Genomic DNA, 20640 nt, shown 5'->3' with positions numbered 1-20640 from the left:
ACAAACCTTTTGATCTACAATGGTGTCCTGCCTGTGAGATATGCTAAGTCAACAGTGGCAAGAAAAAAAAATCTGATGTGACTTAAATAAGGCCCACAAAATGGAACCCATTCCTGACACTGCTGGGGTGACTAAGAACCTGAGACTAGATTGTTTAGGGTCCTACAGTGAAATCAGATACCACTTTTCTAAAAAAAGAAATGCAGCAATAAAATGACTCCTGGTGACATTCTGTTATATGCACAGATGAGTGCCTTGCTCAGCCATCTTAAGAGAGGTTTCCTTCTGCAGCAGATGAGAACAGATACAGAGACCCAAAGGCAGACATTATGCAAAGAGCGAGAGACCTTGGGACACTCAGCCCTCTATGGGATATCTCCACCAAATTCCTCTGCTCAGGTCTCAGGGAACCCTGGAGACAAGAAGGTGGGAAAAATGTAAGAGGCAAGGAGAATGAGGACACAGAGAAAACAAAGCCTCCTAAAACTATATGATCCTCACATATGAGCTGCACTGGTCCATACCGGATGGGCTACAAGAGCTGAAAGGAAAAGTGGGCACATGTCCCCATCCTTAACCCAGAAGTGATCTCCAATTGCACTTCCAAATGAAAATTTAGTTTCCTCCAAGGAATCCTCACTGGGAACACAAGCTACTCTTTAAGGGTAGACTACATGCCCAACAAGAGATAACCTACAGAGGATAAACTCAGTGGCATCTTTGGAGGTTCCTTGTCTCATAATGTCACATCTGAGAGCTTCCTTTTCCTTTTTAATTTTATCTTATTCTTTATTTTAACATAAATTTAATTTTATATTTTCCTCTCTCTTTTTATCCTAACTAACCTTCCCATATGCTATTATGGCCTCCAGTTTAGTGTTTTTCTAGAGTTCCTGATTGGGCAAATGACCAGGTCTCTGAGTCTCATCTGTTTCTTGTGCCTTTTCTTGGACTCTTTTCCTTCTGCTTTTTTTGTCCTATTCCAATGTGTTAGCTTTTTTTGTTTTGTTTTGTTTTACTGTGTTTTATTTTATTATTAACCTTCAGAATCCTGTTTGTTTTCTAATGAGGGACATAAAGGGGGTAGATCTGGATAGGAGGGGAGGTGGTGAAGAACTGGGAGGAATAGAGGTAGGGAAAACCATAATCAGGACATATTATGTGAGGAAAAAATCTATTTCAATAAATGGAAAAAAAGAGAAAGAGACTTAAAAAAAGAAAGAAAACATTCAAAGATGGTAGCACACACCTTTAGTCCCAGTGCTCAGAAGGCAGAGGCAGGCGGATTTCTGAGTTCAAGGCCAGCCTGGTCTGGTCTATAGAGCAAGTTCCAGGATGACTAGGAGTACATAGTGAAACCCTGTCTCAACAAAACAGAAAAGAAAGAATAGAAAGAAAGAGGAGAAGGAAAACAAAGGGAAGCTTATCTTTTTTTTTAATGCACCATTCTAAGCAGTGAAAAGAATTATTTTCTAGGACTGGAGAGATAGCTCAATGATTAAGAGCACTAACTGCTCTTCCGAAGGTCCTGAGTTCAAATCCCAGCAACCACATGGTGGCTCACAACCATCTGTAATGAGATCTGATGCCCTCTTCTGGGGTGTCTGAAGACAACTACACTATACTTACATATAATAAATAAATAAATAAATAAATAAATAAATAAATAAATAAATATTTTTAAAAAGACTCATTTTCTAAAATTCCACAGGTTGTTCTTGTTCCTTCCCTCAGGGCAGTTAACTTTCTGAGCTACAGAAGAACTCTTGTTGGAAGGCCTTTTCTTTCAACAGTTTAAAGACTATTTTTCTCAAATGGTTTCTAATAAGTGGACTATAATTCCAGTCGTTGTTCTTCTGCAACTAAAGTTTTTCAATCTGTCCTCAAGATTTTTATTCTGGCCAGGCATGGTGGAGCTGACCAACTCATAAGGAGGCTGAGGCTAGAAGTCTATATGTAAGGAAGCTCAAGGATAACCTGGGCTACCTGAAATGCCATCTCAAAACAAAACCAACCAACCAGACAAAATCGGATTTTCAGCATTGGAACGGGATATTCCTGCAGGTGTTTCCTGGTCTGGTTTGGGTATTGATGGTGTCTTCTGAGTTTCTCAGATTCATGCTTTGTGTCTGTTACATTATTGTTCCTTGCAAAGTTCATAGTCATTATTACTTCAAAGATATTATATGTGCAGGCAAAATACTCATTTTCATAAAATAAATAAATCTTAATTTGCTTTTAAAAACTGACATTTAAAAATCCAATGGAAAACTATGCCGGGGCCAAACAAACACAGAAGTGGATGCTCACTGTCAGCTATTGGATGGATCACAGGACTCCCAATGGAGAAGCTAGAGAAAGTACCCACGGAGCTAAAGGGATCTGCAACCCTATAGGTGGAACAACATGATGAACTAACCAGTACCCCGGAGCTCTTGTCTCTAGCTGCATATGTATCGAAAGATGGCCTAGTCGGCCATCACTGGAAAGAGAGGCCCATTGGACTTGCAAACTTTATATGCCCCAATACAGGGGAATGCCAGGGCCAAAAGAATGGGAATGGGTGGGTAGGGAAGTGGGGGGTATGGGGGACTTTTGGGATAGCATTGGAAATGTAATTGAGGAAAATACATAATAAAAAAATCCAATGGAAACAAATATAGCCTACTCTTGCACTTGGATAGATCATTACATCATGGATGGAAACTGATTCTAGTTAGACTTTGTACACCTGTTAATCGATAATTCTAGAATATCAGGAGATGAAAAAGATAGGGAGTCATGGGTAACTACTAGCCCCCAAGACCAAGCAAGCTCCTATTTCCTCATTTGTTCCTTGGTTTCTCTAGGAGCCAAGATCCCCAAAGCAGCCTCAGATAAAGTCACAAACAATTTTCTACAGCCTTATTAGCTGCTGAACACATGGCAAATGATGAGAGTCAGTTTACAAAATGCTGCAGAGACTCTTTTATTCATTTTATAATCATTCTTTAAAGCAACTCCTATGGAGCTGAGGGTATTGTTCATTGATAGCTTACCTAGTATGTACAGGCCCAGGGTCAGATCTCTCCTCACAGCAATAAATAAATAAAACGACCTACTGTATGCCAAAAACTATGTTAGGTATAGAGTAAATCAGTGCACTTTAGTACAGAATCTAGCTCTTGGTTATTTAGATTTGGAAATAGTATTGTACATATATTCAGAGGTGATGAAATCGACCTACTACCTATAGTTAACTATAGTTAAAATTATAAGAAAATGCCAACTCACTCCTTTTCACAATGATTTAGATGATTTAGAATACTTCTAGCCAGGCCTGCCTCTAAACTTTATGGAGTCAGGGCAAGAGCATAAAGTGGAGGCCCATGTATCATAAGCCTATGCATTTAAAAGTTAGATCTTAGCCGGGCGTGGTGGCGCACGCCTTTAATCCCAGCACTCGGGAGGCAGAGGCAGGCGGATTTCTGAGTTCGAGGCCAGCCTGGTCTACAAAGTGAGTGCCAGGACAGCCAGGGCTATACAGAGAAACCCTGTCTCGAAAAAAAAAAAAAAAACTAAAAAAAAAAAAAAAAAGTTAGATCTTATACATGGTGTATGTGTACACTATTATATATAACCATCATCATACCTTGACAAATTCACCTTATAAATAAGGTAGGAGGCCAAAGGCTTGTTGGAAAGGTGAGATGAGAAGCCAAAGCTCCTTCTCTGTCTACACCAGGGATGGAACTAGACCAAACCTCTGGCTCTTATTCAGCCTTCTTGTTTAGTCTCTTCACCCACCCCCTTGTGTCTAGACATGTGCCATTCTGCAGCAGCAGTGTTTACCTAACCTGACCCTAAGGAAGAGACTAGAAGTTCAGGACACATGGGCAGATAACTCCAGAGTGGTTTTTTTTTTTTTTTTTGGTTTTGTTTTGTTTTTGTTTTTCGAGACAGGGTTTCTCTGTGTAGCCCTGGATGTCCTGGAAATCACTCTGTAGACCAGGCTGGCCTCGAACTCAGAAATCCGCCTGCCTCTGCCTGTGCTGGGATTACAGGCGAGCACCACCACGCCCGGCTTCCAGAGTGTTTTAGAAAGGGGATGGGTCTCTAGATATGTACTCCATCCTCTTGACTCATGGGCTTCTCAGAGAATGAGAGTCAAAGGAAGACCCTTCAATATGAAGCCCATAGCCATGATTCAGAAGATCCTCTGCCCACTTGTGATACTAAGAAGGCAAACTGACAACTAGCATGGTACCCAGAGCAGTTACAGGATGAACTCATGGACAGAAAGGCTTTAGAGGATCCTTTAACAGATCCAGCAGGAGTACCGTTCCAGACATTAGACTATAGGGACAGCTTCTGAGAGCTTTCCTGCTGGGCTGGAACTGAGGACAGCATTATCTTAGCCAAGGCTTACTCAGAATAACTATGTTCATCCTGAATTGAGAGAGGTAAAAGTTAGCAGCCAAAATTCCAGTAGCACTTTGGTACAACCAGATCTTAACAGAACCTGTATCTCTAGCAAGCCCAAGCACATATGTCTTTAGAATTCTTTCGATGTAGTATTGGGGGTGGGAGTGGGGGTGGGGGAGATGAGGCAGGGTTACCTTAACACAAATTAGGAAGACTTCACATTGCTAAAATGCACAAATTCATTATCAACAGTGCTTACTTCTATACTGGTTGTTAGCATTCAGTCTAAGCTCTACCCCACAGTTACCTGGCAACAGCCAGGTAGACCAACTCACTATAAAAGGGGCTGCTTGCCCCTTCCTTGCTCTCTTGCTATCTCTTGCTCTTGCTTTCCCTTCCCCCTCTCGCCCTATTTCCTCCCCTCCCCCTCTTCCACATGCCTCTTCTCTACTCCTCTTCTCTCTCTCTCTCTCTCTCTCTCTCTCTCTCTCTCTCTCTCTCTCTCTCTCTCTCTCCCTCTTTATCTGCCTCTACGACCCTCTTAACTCCCCTCCTCATGCTCTTAATAAACAATATTCTACACTATATTGTATGTGGCTGGTCCCTCAGGGGGAAGGGATACCTCAGCATGGACCTGCAGAGGCACCTCCTTCCCCCACACCTCACTACACCTCCATAGAGCATATCCCTTCCCTCTATCTTTTTATAAACACATCACTGGTAAGGATATCACTCCTTACAAAAAATAAAATGATTATTAGAGTCAATTAAATATATATATATATATATATATATGTGTGTGTGTGTGTGTGTGTGTGTGTGTGTAAATGCTTTATTTTCTCACCTATATTTTCCTATTTAAAGAGAGTTCTTGCTGAGTTGTATATTCACATTTCAAGATTTTTTGGTTCTTTTTAATCTTTGGGGAAAAGAAAGAAAATGTTTGTCATTCCAGGAGCATAATCAGTCGAGCCAGCACACAATGACATAGTTAATTCACCAACGGAATTTGTTGCCATAGCTCCAGGGAGGAACAGGGTAGATCAAACAATGGCCTTTTTCACAACTTCAGCTTTCACCACAACCTGCCTGTCCTCACACAACAGCCATCAGAGCGGACAGAGCACAGCAACTGTCAATGAACAACAGCCCAGAGGGGACAAGAGGACACTTGTAGAAAATCAAATAAAGCAAAGGAACTGGACAGCTTGAATCTCTGCTTATCCAATAAACCAGACACTCCTAGTCCTTTGGATCTTATCTGTCAGCCCTGGGCATATCAAGCTGCCTTGAACTTTTTAAACCAATTGTCTCTCCCATACATCTAGAGCCACTAAACTTCTCCCTGTGACTCAAAAGAACTTGTAAAGGGAGAAGACCTTAGAGACGAAAGAAAGTTGGGGCCAAACCTTGTGGTACACCAGAAATGCAGCATGGACAAGGATGAATTCTCACGCAAGGTAATGCCAAAGCTTTCCTCTTCCTTTCTGCTCCTTTAGATATCAAAATTGGTGGAAAAGTAAATTCCTGTGCGTGAGAGTGTGACAGACGTGTGTCACACTCACACTGAAAATGAAAGTAATAGCCTTTCCATCCTGAAGTAAATTTTTAAAAGGAGAAGTAATGTGTTTAGTGGTTCTCTTTCCTCAGAATGTTTTGTAAGGTCCTTGGATGGATTTTAGACAACAGGAACAAACTTGTTTTCTAGAAATGCTCAGTGAGATTGTAATGGAGGTGGCTCGCTCATGCTGTTAATCCCGGCATTTAGGCGACTGAGGCAGGAGGATTATAGATTCAAGGTCAGCCTGAGTTAACAGAAAAAAAAAAAACTCATTAAAAAATCAAGTTGGGAACTGGGCTTGTAGCTGAGTGTGGAGTGTATACTTAACATAGGTAAGTAAAGCTCTGGGTTCAAGCCCAAAATTCAAGCCCAAAATACAGATTCCCTGAACCTGGAGCTCCCAGCGACTGAATCACCAACCAAAGAGCAGCTCTGAGCTCCCCCCTCCAGCGCATGCACATATATAGCAGAGAGCTGTCTTGTCTGACCTCAGTAGGAGAGGATGCACCACCTAATCCTATAGAGACTTGATGCCCCCAGAGTGGGGGATATGGCACGGCTGCTATCTCAGAGAAGGGCAGAGGAGGAACTCCTCAGGAGGGGGCAGCATTTGGGATATAATTCATTAATTTTAAAAATTATAATTTTTTAAAAAGTCAAACCAGTATGAGAAAATATAGGTAGTTCAAGGCAAAAAAGAATACCTAGAAAACCTGGGGATAGTAGAAAAATAGTTTAACAAAATCTTCATTATCATCTAAAGTGCTAGCTTTTTTTCTAGTGGAAATGTCATAAGATTATGATCCTTTTTATAAAAAATTTTATTTGTTTATTTAATTGATTTATTTTTTGGTTTTTTTCGAGACAGGGTTTCTCTGTGTAGCTCTGGCTGTCCTGGACCTCACTCTGTAAACCAGGCTGGCATCAAACTCAGAAATCCGCCTGCCTCTGCCTCCCAAGAGCTGGGATTAAAGGCGTGCGCCACCACTGCCCAGCAGGGATAAGTCTTACTAATAGCTCAAGTTGGGCTGAATTTCACTGTGTAACCTAGGTGGCCTCAAACTCACAATTCCCTGGTACCTGCCTTCCAAGAGTTGGTACTACATGTATGCCTCACCACGGAGGATCTTACCCACTTCAGAGGTATATTTATAACCCTCACTTTTAAGTGCGAAAACTGAAGCTCCTAGAAGTTGTGTAAATTGTCCAAGATAGTAAAGGAAGAACTGAATCCTAGGACCCAGTTTTTAAAAGGCCAGGTGGAAGTGGCGCACTCCTCAACCTTAGCACTCAGGAAGCAGGGACAGGCAAATCTCTGAGTTCGATGCCAGTCTAGACTACAAAGTGAGTTCCAGGACAGCCGGGGTTACACAGAGAAACCCTGTCTCAGAAAAAACAAAAAACAACCAAACAAAAAAACTATCCTATCAAACAAGGAAGTCAGCTACTAGCTACACAAAATTATTTAAATTTATTGAATTTTATGTGCATATGTATATACTTGAATGTATGTATGTATGTACGCATGTATATCACATGCATGCAGAACCCCACATAGGTCAGAACAGGCATCAGTTCCCCTGGAAGATGGTTGTGAGCCACCATATAGGTGCTGGGAACCAAACAGAGGCCTTCTGCAAGAGTAATAGGTGCTGCCTCTTAACCCGTAAGCCATCTCTCCAATTCTAGCTATCTAAATTTAAAATAATTACAATTAAATATAAACCAAAATTCAATTTCTCAGCTGCACCATCCATACCTCAAGTGCTCAGGGGCTTACATATAGCTCATGAGACTACCTTTATTTGAACAATGCAATTATAGAACATGCCACAATCATAGAAAGTTCTATTGAATAGTAAGGCTTTAAACACTATATTTCTTTTAGGTATGTTGAGCCATGTTCTGAAAATATGTTTCAGTTCTGTTACAAGTAATATGGATTTTAAAATTTACATTAAAATCTCATTCATTTGAAGTCTCCTCATTTGCATAGTGCCAAGTTAACTTTGATCTGCAAATTAATAATATAGATAAGAGTCAAGGAGACTGTTAAATGCACTTCAGAGACCAAAGATTTTTAAGCACCATCAAATAACTCCAGAAGCACTCACTTAGTTGCAAGCAATTGATATGATAATTACACATCATTTTTATTTATTCATTAAAATAGGGATCCCCTAAGGTGCCCTTGTAGAGAATAATGTGGTTAGCCTACTTATTCCTAGCCACCCTCTTGCTGTTTCTAAATTCTATGTAGATCATTTTATGCTACTGATTTTGTTCTCTTCACTTGGAACATAGAGTAAGTTGGTGGCAAAAAATACTTCTGCGCTGATATCTTGACCAGTTCAAGAACCCCTTCCAAAACCCTTACTTCTTCCTTTGTATCCCACAAAACCCTAGAAGGGTGTTCCTATGGCTCTAGCACACAGCCTTTCACAACACAGGGGTTAGATAACAGCCTGTCAATTGAGGGACAGGTCTTTCAAGATCCCACTTTCTCAGGTGACCTCTGATTTTCCAAACAGAATCTATGAATCAAATAGAAAACTACCTCGTGTTTGCTTCGTTTTTGGTACCAGTCTTTGTAGCAGGATAAGGCCTTCCTATGTTATGAGAAAGAACTAACTTCTGGGCATTTGGGGAGGGAGAGGGAGGATGTGATATGAAAAGTAAATTGGCTGACTCCTTTAGAAGAAAGAACTAGATAGCAGAGAATAAAGAACTTCAAGATGTTTTGTTCAGAAAGCAGCACTTAGTTCTTAGTTGTTTGGTTGTGTGTGTGTATATGTGTGTGTATGTGTGTGTGTGTGCATGTGCGTGACACACATTTTCTATGCTAGGGAATCAAACAGAGGGCATATATTTCTTGGCATATATTCATTATACTAGATTCCATAAGGACATATTCATGTAAATAAATAATGTATTGTGAGCATGTCCTCCCATGCACCCCTACTCTCCTATGAAACTAACTCCTCCACCTATCAGTAAACTCAAAGAATATTATCTGTTGCTTCTTCTTTTTCCCTAAAGAAACTGTATAGCTCACAGTCCATAAAATGAGACAAAGAAATTAGTAGAAACAATTTAATGTGTACCAAATATTTATGCTTTATCTGAAAGCCGTTGAACTTTTTGTTTTGTTTTGTATTTATTCGAGACAGGGTTTCTCTGTGTAGCCCTGGCTGTTCTGGAACTCACTCTGTAGACCAGGCTGGCCTCGAACTCAGAAATCTGCCTGCCTCTGCCTCCCAAGTGCTGGGATTAAAGACGCGCGCCACCATGCCTGGCCATCATTGAACTTTTTACAATCTGCCAGATTTAGAACTTTTAGATGACTGAAAAATTTTAAAAGCCACCTAAGGGGAAATTCAAATGTAGTGGCATACACCTAAATCCTAGCACTGTGAGTTCAAGGCTAGGCTGGTCTACATAAGGAATTCTAAGTCCAGCCAGGGATACATAGTGAGACCTTGTCTCAAAAACAAATGAAGGTGTATAAAAGGAAAGCAGTTAACAACTTTTTTCTCTTACAGATTTTTTTTTTAATTTTATGTGAGTACACCATCACTGTCCTCAGACACACCAGAAGAGGGTGTCCATCCAATTACAGATAGTTGTGAGTCACCATGTGGTTGCTGGGAATTGAACTCAGCACCTCCGGAAGAACAGTCAGTGTTCTTAACCACCTGAGTCATCTCTCTAGCCTTAGGTATTAACTTTTTATTCTAACATACCATTGGGCCTTCTTTCCTCCCATCTTTCTGTAATCCCTGTATATTACAGGAGCAGTATGTATTTGCACACCCATCTGCTAACACAACACAGCCAGCCATGTGTCCTTTGGACACTATGGTAGACTGTTCTACAGGTCACACAGCCTTTTATCTCAATTAGCAGAAAGAGGATCACTGCCATAGAGTGCCTGGATGCTACTTCTTCTTCCTCTGAATATTGACAGGTGGAGCAGAAGTTGACTCTCTATAGAGTATAGTAACTTTTCACCATACCTCACCCACTGTGATTCCCCAAGGCAAGCCTTAGTGGGTCCAAATTCTGTAAAGACTCCCTGTTCACTGAAATGACCCAGTGATCAGGCAAAAAGACTTGGAGCAGGAGTTTTAGCCTTATGACCAAATAGGGGTTTTCCGTGTTTCCTAACATTGAGAACTACGGGGGGGCTGGGGGGATAAGAGACTTATTATTTCTTTCATTTTGTTTTTCTATTCTGAAGGGCATGGAGCTAGCTCTAAAACATCAAAAGATAAAGAAAACAACAAATTGGCATAAAATTAATTTTGTTTCATTTTAATAACGAGGCCTTATAAGTGTGAAACTACATTTTTTTTTTTTTAGTTCAATCTTGCCTTGGGTATCAGAACAGCTTAAAGTTCTCTTTGAGCCAAGCATGATGCAGCATGCCTATAATCCCCATACTTGAGAGGTTGAGGCAGGAGTATTGTCATGAGTTGGAGGACAGACAGGAGTTTAAGACTAGTCTGTGCAGCAACAGCAAGAGCTTGTCTCAAAACTACAGCAGAAAGGATTTTCTTTGTTTTTCTACAAATGACAAATTCTCTTTCACATGTGTGTACACACACAAAAAGACAGACTCACGTGTTCTACATGCATAGACACATACAAGGAAGGAAGGAACTCCAAAACTTGCCAAGCATGGTCTGGGACAAAGAAAACTATATCAATTTCAAATCTGTTTTTTTTTTTTTAGTAACATTTATTTAAGTCATGAATAAAAACGCATAAGAGAAATACCTCAGTGGAATAAAAAAAATTGCTAAGAAAGCAATGGGACCTGATCTCTAATCCCAGGAGTTTACTAGCCAATTAGCCTGGCAAAATAGTGAACTTCAGGTTCAGTGAGGGGAAAAAATAAGGTAGAGAGCAATAAAAGAAGATACCTAATATCTTTCTCTGGCCTCTGTATAACATACATACATACATACATACACGCACAACACATGCACAAATAAATGAAAAGAAAAATATGGAAGAATTTAAATAATTTCTGTTGAAATAAAAAACAGTATGATTAGAGTTTTTTTTAAAACCATATTTACACAAAGTGAGTTCCAGGACAGCCAGGGCTATACAGAGAAACCCTGTCTCGAAAAACCAAAAATAAATAAATAAAATAGAGTTTAAAAAAAACAACAACAAATTTACTGGAAAAAATCAATCTTAGTTTTTTTGGAAAAGGATTATAGAGATTGAACTTGGGGCCTTGAACCATTCTCTCTACCACTGAGCTATGTATCTCCAAACTCCAAATCCATCTCTAAGTGTTAAGTGTTTGTTCTACATATTCTTGAAAGTGGAGACTTTCACCTGGAATCATGGCTCCTAGTAATACTTAGCATTTTCTTTTTTTGTTTGTTTGTTTTTTGTTTTTTTTTTTTTTTGTTTTTCGAGACAGGGTTTCTCTGTGTAGCTCTGGCTGTTCTGGAACTCACTCTGTAGACCAGGCTGGCCTCAAACTCAGAAATCTGCCTGCCTCTGCCTACCCAAGTGCTGGGATTAAAGGTGTACGCCACCAAAGCAATTTTTTAAAAATTATTATTTAGTTAGTTATTTTTGTTTTGTTTTCAAGACAGGGTTTCTCTATTTAACAGCCCTGGCTGTCATGGAACTCATTCTGTAGACCAGGCTAGCCTTGAACTCACAAAGATTCATTCGACTCTGCTTTCTGAGCCCTGGAATTAAAGGCATGTGTCATCACTGCCCAGCTGCAATTTTTGTTGAATAAACAAAATACCTCTAAATTGCTGTTTATCCTGGATATTTTCTTGCCCACAAAGACTCTGAAGTTTCTCCATCTAGAGTCATCTCTAGATCATTCATGAAAAAGAATTTGTTACAACCCAGCCTTTGAGAAATGGTTTAATGTCAAGTAGACCAACTTCAACTAGACTGTAATGACTAACTTGATTGATGTTAACATTAGCACCAATAACAAAGACACTGGGATTGTTGTTTACAAGGCTCTCCTCAAATCCTGTGTGAGTCTACAACTTACCATAGGAGTATAATGACTGAAAGCTTATGGCTACTACAGAGGGGAGACTTATGCTTTTACAACTCTTGCTCACCTTTCCCAGAGGGTGGAAGCTAGACCAGCCTCTGAGAGAAAGGAATAAGATAATAAGATTTGTATGCGCGCGAGTGCTTGGTCTAGAGTGGCAACTGAAGGTATTTTTTTGGTTTGGTTTGGTTTGGTTTGGTTTTGACAGTTTCTTCTTAGGTGGCTCAGGCTGGCCTCAAACTGTCAGTCCTCCAATCTCAACATCCCAAATTCTAGGGTGCATGATGCACCATCATTCCAAGCTTGAAGGATTTTCTTAAAATGATCACACAAATCATTCATGATGTCCACCTACGTTTTCTAGTGTTTTTTCCATTGTACAAAGTTGGAGAGAGTTGCAATCACTAGGCATTACAGTAGATGTCTTACCCTGTATAAGGACATATACTATTTCAGTTCATTGAAAATTAAAATGGTTATAATGGAGCCTCATTTTGAAAACCATAAGTATATACATTAATCATTTATTGAAATGGAAAAGGACATGCTTTGATTAGGGCAGTGCTCAGTGTTCTGCCTTGTCTTATTTTCATTAGGCAAGCACACCTACATTGTCTACAGTTTCTGGTTTTGTTTAATTCTAACTGGAATGACAGCTTAAGATACTTCCAAAATATTCTGAGTTACAGGATCACTAGATAAGACTTTTGAATTTTATTCCCTGGCTTTTACAGTGGTCTTGGCCTCATCAAGCCATTCAATGGCAATTTTCAGGGTCATAAAACTATATCTTACCAATTTAGTTTAAGATAACTCTCTTGGGCTGGAGAGATGGCTCAGTGGTTAAGAGCACCAACTGCTCTTCCGAAGGTCCTGAGTTCAAATCCCAGAAACCACATGGTGGCTCACAACCATCCGTAATGAGATCTGACACCCTCTTCTGGTGCATCTGAAGACAGCTACAGTGTACTTAGATATAATAACAAATAAATCTTTAAAAAATATAGATTTATTAAGTAAAATCAAGAAAAAAAGACATGAGAAAACAAGAGGCTTGCATTTAAAAAAATTGCAACAATATCTTTGTAACTCAGACAAGTCTCAACCTGAAGATCTTCCTGCCTCAGCCTCCCAAAAACTCAGTGTGCTACCATAATGGGTTGGTTGTGCAATAGTTAACTAGACTCTAAGCATAACTGTAAGTACAGTGGGCATAAACAGGCTTTAGTTTCCTTAGCTCAGTTAAAGCAAAAGTACCTAGTGATCTACAATAGCTTATCTACTAGCTGGACACCTTCAGAGATCTTGGGACTCCTGAAAGAAATAGCCAACATCATTGCTTAATTTCACAGAATGACTAAGTTGGCAGTTAAGTAAAATGGTAGTTACTTATGGGAACATTGTCTGTTCTTATTCAGATATATACTGTTAAAAGACTAATAACCAGTCAGAAAGTGTGTTTGTGTCTGACTTCTACTCCGCAGATCTGCTGCATACCTAGGACCTATATATACTTTGTGATAGGTACTTAGCAGATACAGAGACACATATTTAAAGACACGGTTCATGTTCAAAGCCACACTGTTTGTGAGTTAACTAAATACATATTTTTTTTTTTTTTTTGGTTTTTCGAGACAGGGTTTCTCTGTGTAGCCCTGGCTGTCCTGGCACTCACTTTGTAGACCAGGCTGGCCTCGAACTCAGAAATCCGCCTGCCTCTGCCTCCCGAGTGCTGGGATTAAAGGCGTGCGCCACCACGCCCGGCTGTCTAAATACATATTTAACCTCTTTCTTTCTGAGCACATATCACTATAAATCTCAACTCCATGTTTTCTGACTTTATAACAGGGATGGGGGATAAATAATACATAATAGTTTCTATTTAATAGCTATCTGGTAGGCAGCCAGCATCTAAATGGAGATTATAGTTTTTTCAAAGACAATTTCTTGTTCTATACCACAGGCTGGCCTTAAACTTAAAAAATAGCAAGCCTCTTGATTCAGCCTCTTGAGTGCTAGGATTATAAGTATGTACCACTGTACCTGGCTGAGATGGATTATGTAAACAAAAGAAATACAACCCTTGCAGTGATGAATATGTTCATCCCAATTCTTTCAATTGGCAAAAAAAAAAAAAAAAGTCTACAGAGCTATCAGAAGAAGGAACATCGTTTCTAGTAGTTAATGAAGAGAAGCCCTGCCTTCACAGTCTATTAATTAAGAATCAATGTGAGCTTGGAGTTTGGTATTTGAGACTCAAAGGCAAAATCAGAACACTACTCAATATCAGAAACTACTATATATCAAGCCTGGTGCCTGCAAAGGACAGAAGGGTACATTGGATCTCCTGGAACTGGTGTTACAAGCAATTTTACACTGCCATGTGAGTGCTGGGAATCAAACAGGGTCCTCTGGAAGAGCAGGCAGTGCTTATAACTGCTTCACCATTTCTCCTGCCCAATTATTTATCTTTTTTAAAAATACTTTTGTTCAAGAAAAGTATCAAATGTATATGCATTTAGATAAAGCTGTATATACCCATTTATAATGTTCATGTGTTCCTCAACTTGCTTCAATATGATCAACTCATAGCCCATCCTGTTCATTCCAGATATTCGCAACCTCATGGGTGGGATCATTGCCATGCACGTGCAGATCAGAAAAGGTCTTGCCCAATTTGACTGGTAACAGTACAATGAGTCACTTTTAGATTCAAATTGTTTATCATTTACATAGTCATCAAAAGAAACAATGGTCTGTGTCCCTAACGTCCATAGCCCTGTACCCCATTGGAAAAAAAGATAATGCTGAAACAAAATGGACCAGATGACTTGACTCCCATTTCAGAGAAACCCATTGAAGATTGAAAGCTTTGCAGCTCCATACTGAGACAAAACAGAAGACCTAGTACCCAAAAGAAGGGAGGAGGTGATTAGAAACCACCTTGTGACAGCAGATGGTTTAAAGAGAGATAAGGAGCCCAGAGGGAGATAGCTAGAACGATCACAAGGCCTTCTCCGGTACCTCAAGCCTCTGGGTAATCCAAGGTCTTCATGGCATAGGACATTCTAGGGTGTCCAGTAGCATCCATAGCTTTACCCACTAGATACCTGTAGCACTGTCCTCCAAGTTGACAAAAATGTCTATAGATATCACTAAAACTTTCTAGGGGTACAACTTCACCCAACTGTAAACCACTGATCTAGAATGTAATCCACTTTTCACATCCAAACATTATACAGGGGCAAACACTTTAGTATATATTTCTAAAATAAAGTTTTGAAAACATAAACAATATTGCTATATCTAAAAAATTAGCAATATCTTCATACCACCCAAAAATCAGTCCAATTCTAGTTGTCACATAATGTTATCATTTTTCAGTGTTTTGAATCTGAAATACTAAGACTGTACTCTACACTGACTGCTATCTTATAGGCTGTATGTAGTCAATAGATTTCTTACAATTCTTTGGCCCTAAGAAGCAAAGCTTCTGCTGTGGAATTTTCTACAACCAGGATTTTGCTGATTGCGTCCCTGTGGGGTTAACATACTTGTTTATCTCCTCTGTGTTTCCTGTAAATTGCTATGAGATCAAGAGGTGTGGTCAGAGTCAGGTTCTATTTCCTCGGAAGACTACTTTATGGATGATTCAGAAGCACAGAGTAGCTGTGAATGCCTCTCTGTCATGCATGCTCAGTGCCTAGATTGAATCATTCATTAGGGGTCAGGAAGCAGATAGGGGAAAGAGGCAGAGCAGATGCATTCCCTTCTTCAGTAGCCATTTTAAGAAGAGACTAATTGATGAGTCAAGCCAACAGTTTGGAAGGAAAAGGTTTGTAGCAGAAAACACAAGATTAATACTTGATCCCTTTTCTAGCTCCCAATTTTCAAAATAGTTAGCACCCTCCAATACAGACAAGTAAAGGTTTTGGTTGTTTTGTTTCATTTCCGACAGGGTCTGATATATCCCAAGGTAGCTGCAAACACACAATGTAGTTGAGGATAACTTTGAACTCCTAATCCTTCTGTCTCCCTAAGTGATGGGCTCACAGGCCTGCAGATTCATAACTAGCAAATGTGGTGACAGACAACCCTAGCCATTCTGTGCTCCTCTTTTTTTTTCTTGGTTAGTACTATGGACTTATGGACTTAAAACTTATTTGGTTGGCTTCAATCTATTGTAATCCTCATTCTTAGTGATGTTTGAACTCTCCATCTTGGTTGGCAGGGGATTCTTCAATTTGGATCCTAAGTTCTTTTAACAATTTCTATTATTTTTAAAAAAAGATTGATATATTCATGAGAATTGTTATTGGCAGTTTCACCTGATAGGTCTTGTATTTACTATATTCTCACAATTACTCTATTACAGTGTTGCTGGACCCCTGTGAACTTGATTGGCCTACTGAATTAGAATCTCTGATTTTCATGAGTCACCTTAATGCATTGACATGATGAAAACTTCAAAAGACTCATTCTTTTTTATATATTTTTATTAGATATTTTCTTCATTTATTTTTCAAATGCTTTCCCAAAAGTCCCCTATACCCTCCCCCCACCCTGCTCCCCTACCCACACATTCCCACTTCTTGGCCCTGGCTTTGCCCTGTACTGGGGCATATAAAGTTTGCTAGACCAAGGGGCCTCTCTTTCCCAGTGATGGCCGACTAGGCTATCTTCTGCTAGCTAGAGACATGAGCTCTGGGGGTACTGGTTAGTTCATATTGTTGTTCCACCTATAGGGTTGCAGACCCCTTCAGCTCTTGGGTACTTTCTCTAGCTCCTCCATTGGGGGCCCTATGTTCCATCCTATAGATGACTGTGAGCATCCACTTCTGTATTTGCCAGGCACTGGCAAAGCCTCATAGGAGACAGCTATATCAGGGTCCTTTCAGCAAAATCTTGCTGGCGTATGCAATAGTGCAAAAGACTCATTCTTAAAGCATGTGGAACAAATGGTAGATTTCCTTCCTTTTTGAGCTCCTATGGTTTAATGACAGCGAACTTATTCAAGTTATTTTGCAGGAATAAAGAATCTCTTTTCGTTGATGCTATGCTTATCCCATGTTCACTAATTTGCTTAAGAAAAAAAATTCTAGCTGGGTGTGGTGGTCCACGCCTTTAAGCCCAGCACTCGGGAGGCAGAGGCAGGAGGATTTCTGAGTTCGAGGTCAGCCTGGTCTACGAAGTGAGTGCCAGGACAGCCAGGGCTACACAGAGAAACCCTGTCTCGAAAAACCAAAAAAAAAAAAAAGAAAAAAAATTGTTTATAGTAAGGATGGGCTTCTGCAGAAGACCATTGGCTTGCATAGAGTTACTCTACTCAGGATTAGTAAGTCATTTTACATAGCCTCTCATAAGACTTCAACGGGCTGGGTATTTAAAATAATTGCCTATTGGGAGTTTTTAGATAGCAAGCTTTTGGGAACACATACAATAATAGTTATTTTCTCATGGATTCTTAGGGGGAGAAATATTTAATAGTTGGGTTTAAGGCTCAGAGGATAGGCCAGGCAGTGGTGGCACACGCCTTTAATTCCAGCACTTGGGAGGCAGAGGCAGGCAGATTTCTGAGTTCGAGGCCAGCCTAACCTATAGAGTGAGTTCCAGGATAGCCAGGGCTGCACAGAGAAACCCTGTCTCGAAAAACCAAAAAATAAAAATTAAAATAAATAAATAAATAAATAAATAAATAAGGCTCAGAGGATAAAGGTACTTGCCACTAAGACTGCCAACCTGAGTAAAACCCAAATTCAGTTTTAGGAATCCACCTGGTAGAAGGAGAGAACCAACTCCTACAAGTTGTCACATGTCCATATACATAGTGACACAAGTACATGTGAGTACACACACTTATACACACACTAAATGTAAAAGATTTTTAAATTTAGGCTTGTTTTGTTTTGAAACTCTAATCTCAGGCTGGCCAGGAAATTATAGTGTAGGCCAGGGTACACTCAAACTTGCAGCAACCCTCTTGCCTTGGCTTTACGTATGGAGATTCAAGTTGTGTGTTGCCATGTTGGATCTCCAGACGTTATGTTCCAAGTGTATTAGACCAGAATCTCTAGGGCATAACAATAAAGCCTCAGTGTTATTGAAAACTCAAGTAGTTCTATTTATAATCTAGACTGAAAACTGTTTTAATAAGATTTTTTTAGAGGAATAGATCTTATACAATGAATACATATGAATTTGTGTACACACACACATATATAAGGGGCATTTATTAGAATGGCTTATGAGCAGTGGTCCAGCTAATCCAGCAACAACTATTGTCTAATAATAGGGGGTCTAAGAACCCAGTCGTTTTTCAGTCCATGAGGGTAGATGTCTTAACTGGTCTCCAAAATATGCCTGAATCCAGGAGAAGTAAGCTCTAATGCCAGGGGAGGAATGGACTTGCTGGGGAGATGAGAGCCAGCAGGCAAAGAGAGAAGCAGCTTTCTTCTTCCATGTCCTTTACCTAGGCTGCCAACAGAAGATGATGCCTAGATTAAACATGGATCTTTCCATCTCAAAAGAGCTGCATTAAAGGTGGGTTTCCCCACTTAAAAAAATACAGATTAGTGGTGGGCCGGCCCACTTCAAATGGTTTAATTAAGGAAAATTCCCTCACAGCTGTGCCCAGCCATTTGGGTTTTAGTTGATTCCAGATAGAGTCAAGTTGGCAACCAAGAATAACCATCCAGCTGGGCGTGGTGGCACACGCCTTTAATCCCAGCACTTGGGAGGCAGAGGCAGGCAGATTTCTGAGTTGGAGGCCAGCATGATCTACAGAGGGAGTTCCAGGACAGCCAGGGCTATACAGAGAAACCCTGTCTGGGAGAAAGAAAGAAAGAAAGAAAGAAAGAAAGAAAGAAAGAAAGAAAGAAAGAAAGAAAAGAAAAGAAAAGAAAAGAAAAGAAAAGAAAAGAAAAGAAAAGAAAAGAAAAGAAAAGAAAAAAGAATAACCATCCAAAGGACCTTATGGGGTGAAACCAAGATGATGCAAAGCTTGAGTTTAAGACCCTGAAGGGTAAGGCTCTTTTTATTTAAAAAAAAAGGGGGGGGGCATTTGGTATATTGATGGGGCTTGGAAAAGATAATTTTTTTCCCATATCAGTTGTTATCTTTTGGAGATTTACATGCTACTCACAAAGAAGAGGCCCCAATGAATTCATTTTAGATCACACTGCAGAGCAACTCACGTTGTGATGATGGCAATACAACCAATCTAAAAGATTGGTGGGGGGCTAGCAAGATGGCTCAGCAGGTAAGAGCACTGACTGCTCTTCGGAAAGTGCTGAGTTCAAATCCCAGCAACCACATGGTAGCTCACAACCACCCACAATGAGATCTGACGCCCTCTTCTGGTGCATCTGAAGATAGCTACAGTGTACTTATGTATAATAATAAATAAATATTTGGGCCTAAGGGAGCCCAGTTGACCAAAGGGAGCAGGCTGACTAGAACAAACAGAAGTCGTAAAAATTCAATTCCCAACAACGAAATGAAATGGTTTTTTTAAACCAAATCGTTTTTCAAGACAGGGTATCTCTGTGCAGCCCTGGCTATCCTGGAACTCACTCTGTAGACCAGGCTGACCTCGAACTCAGGTCTGCTTGACTCTGCCTCCCAAGTGCTGGGATTAAAGGCGTGCACCACCACTGCCTGGCCAATAAATAAATCTTTTAAAAAAAATTAAAAAAAAAAGATTGCTGGGAGATGTGAAGGCCATTTTCCTTTTCTGGCTGTGGATAGAGCTCAGAGGCTAGTCCATACTGAGCAAGTGCTGAACCATAGAGACTGCACTGCATCCCCAGCCAGGGTATCCTCTTCAGTGTATGTTTCCTGATGATGCTCAATGCTGACATCTTCTAACTGAATAAAATAGGAGATATATGGGGCTTAATAAAAGCTTTAACTGACTAATTTGTACTATTAAATTCAAATTAAATGAAATGCTCTCAAAGAGAGCTATCCAAGGAGAGTAAACTGATCAGAACATTGCATACGCTGAGATACTGAAGCAGTGTGCAGTGAACCAAGGCTTTGAAGTGCCACAGCCCTGGATTCGAAATCCAGTTTTGCACAAGTTCCGAAATCCTGGGAGAATCATTTAGAGTCTCCAAGGACTGCTTGTTATCAGCCAACTGGGCATCGTGCCTGTTCCTGACAGCAGGGTCTCATAATTACTAAGTATTGAAACTACAAGCAATCTATTCTTCTGAATATCTCAACATGAAATATCAGGTCAGGCTTCTCTTAAGGAATATATGTGGCAGGAAGAATAACAGAACAATAGCCCCCTCCCAAAGATGTCTGTCCTATTCCTCAGAAGCTGGGACTATATTACCCTACATGGCAAAAGGGACCCTACAGATGTGATTTACGATCTTAAGGTGGAAAGAGTGTCTCTGGATTATTCAGATGACGCAGGGACGTCACCAGAGTCTGAGCGAACGAAGGAAGCCAGAGATTTAGAAGAGGAGATTATTTGTTTTTTATTAGATATTTTCTTTATTTACATTTCAAATGTTATCCCCTTTCCTGGTTTCCCCTCCAAAACCCCCTATCATATCTCCCCTCCTCCTGCTCACCAACCCACCCACTCCCCCTTCCCTGTCCTGGCATTCCCTTACAC

The 20640-nt window shown here is 40.1% G+C and overlaps 1 protein-coding gene across 1 annotated transcript in view; it reads left to right on the top strand.

Annotated features, from left to right (window-relative positions):
- The first annotated feature begins 5551 nt into the window (after positions 1 to 5551).
- The window catches only part of Pcyt1b (phosphate cytidylyltransferase 1B, choline), a 92087-nt gene continuing 76998 nt past the window's right edge, over positions 5552 to 20640 (top strand). The window contains exon 1 of the mRNA XM_021153167.2: positions 5552 to 5864. Coding sequence (XP_021008826.1) covers positions 5838 to 5864 — 27 coding nt within the window. The 5' untranslated portion in view covers positions 5552 to 5837. The remainder of the gene's footprint in view (positions 5865 to 20640) is intronic.

This window comes from Mus caroli, unplaced genomic scaffold (genome assembly GCF_978045245.1).
Source record: "Mus caroli unplaced genomic scaffold, Mus_caroli_1 scaffold_5, whole genome shotgun sequence".
Lineage (NCBI taxonomy): Eukaryota > Metazoa > Chordata > Mammalia > Rodentia > Muridae > Mus > Mus caroli.
Note: the sequence above shows the minus strand (reverse complement) of the source record. Positions and strands in the feature narration are given on the sequence as shown.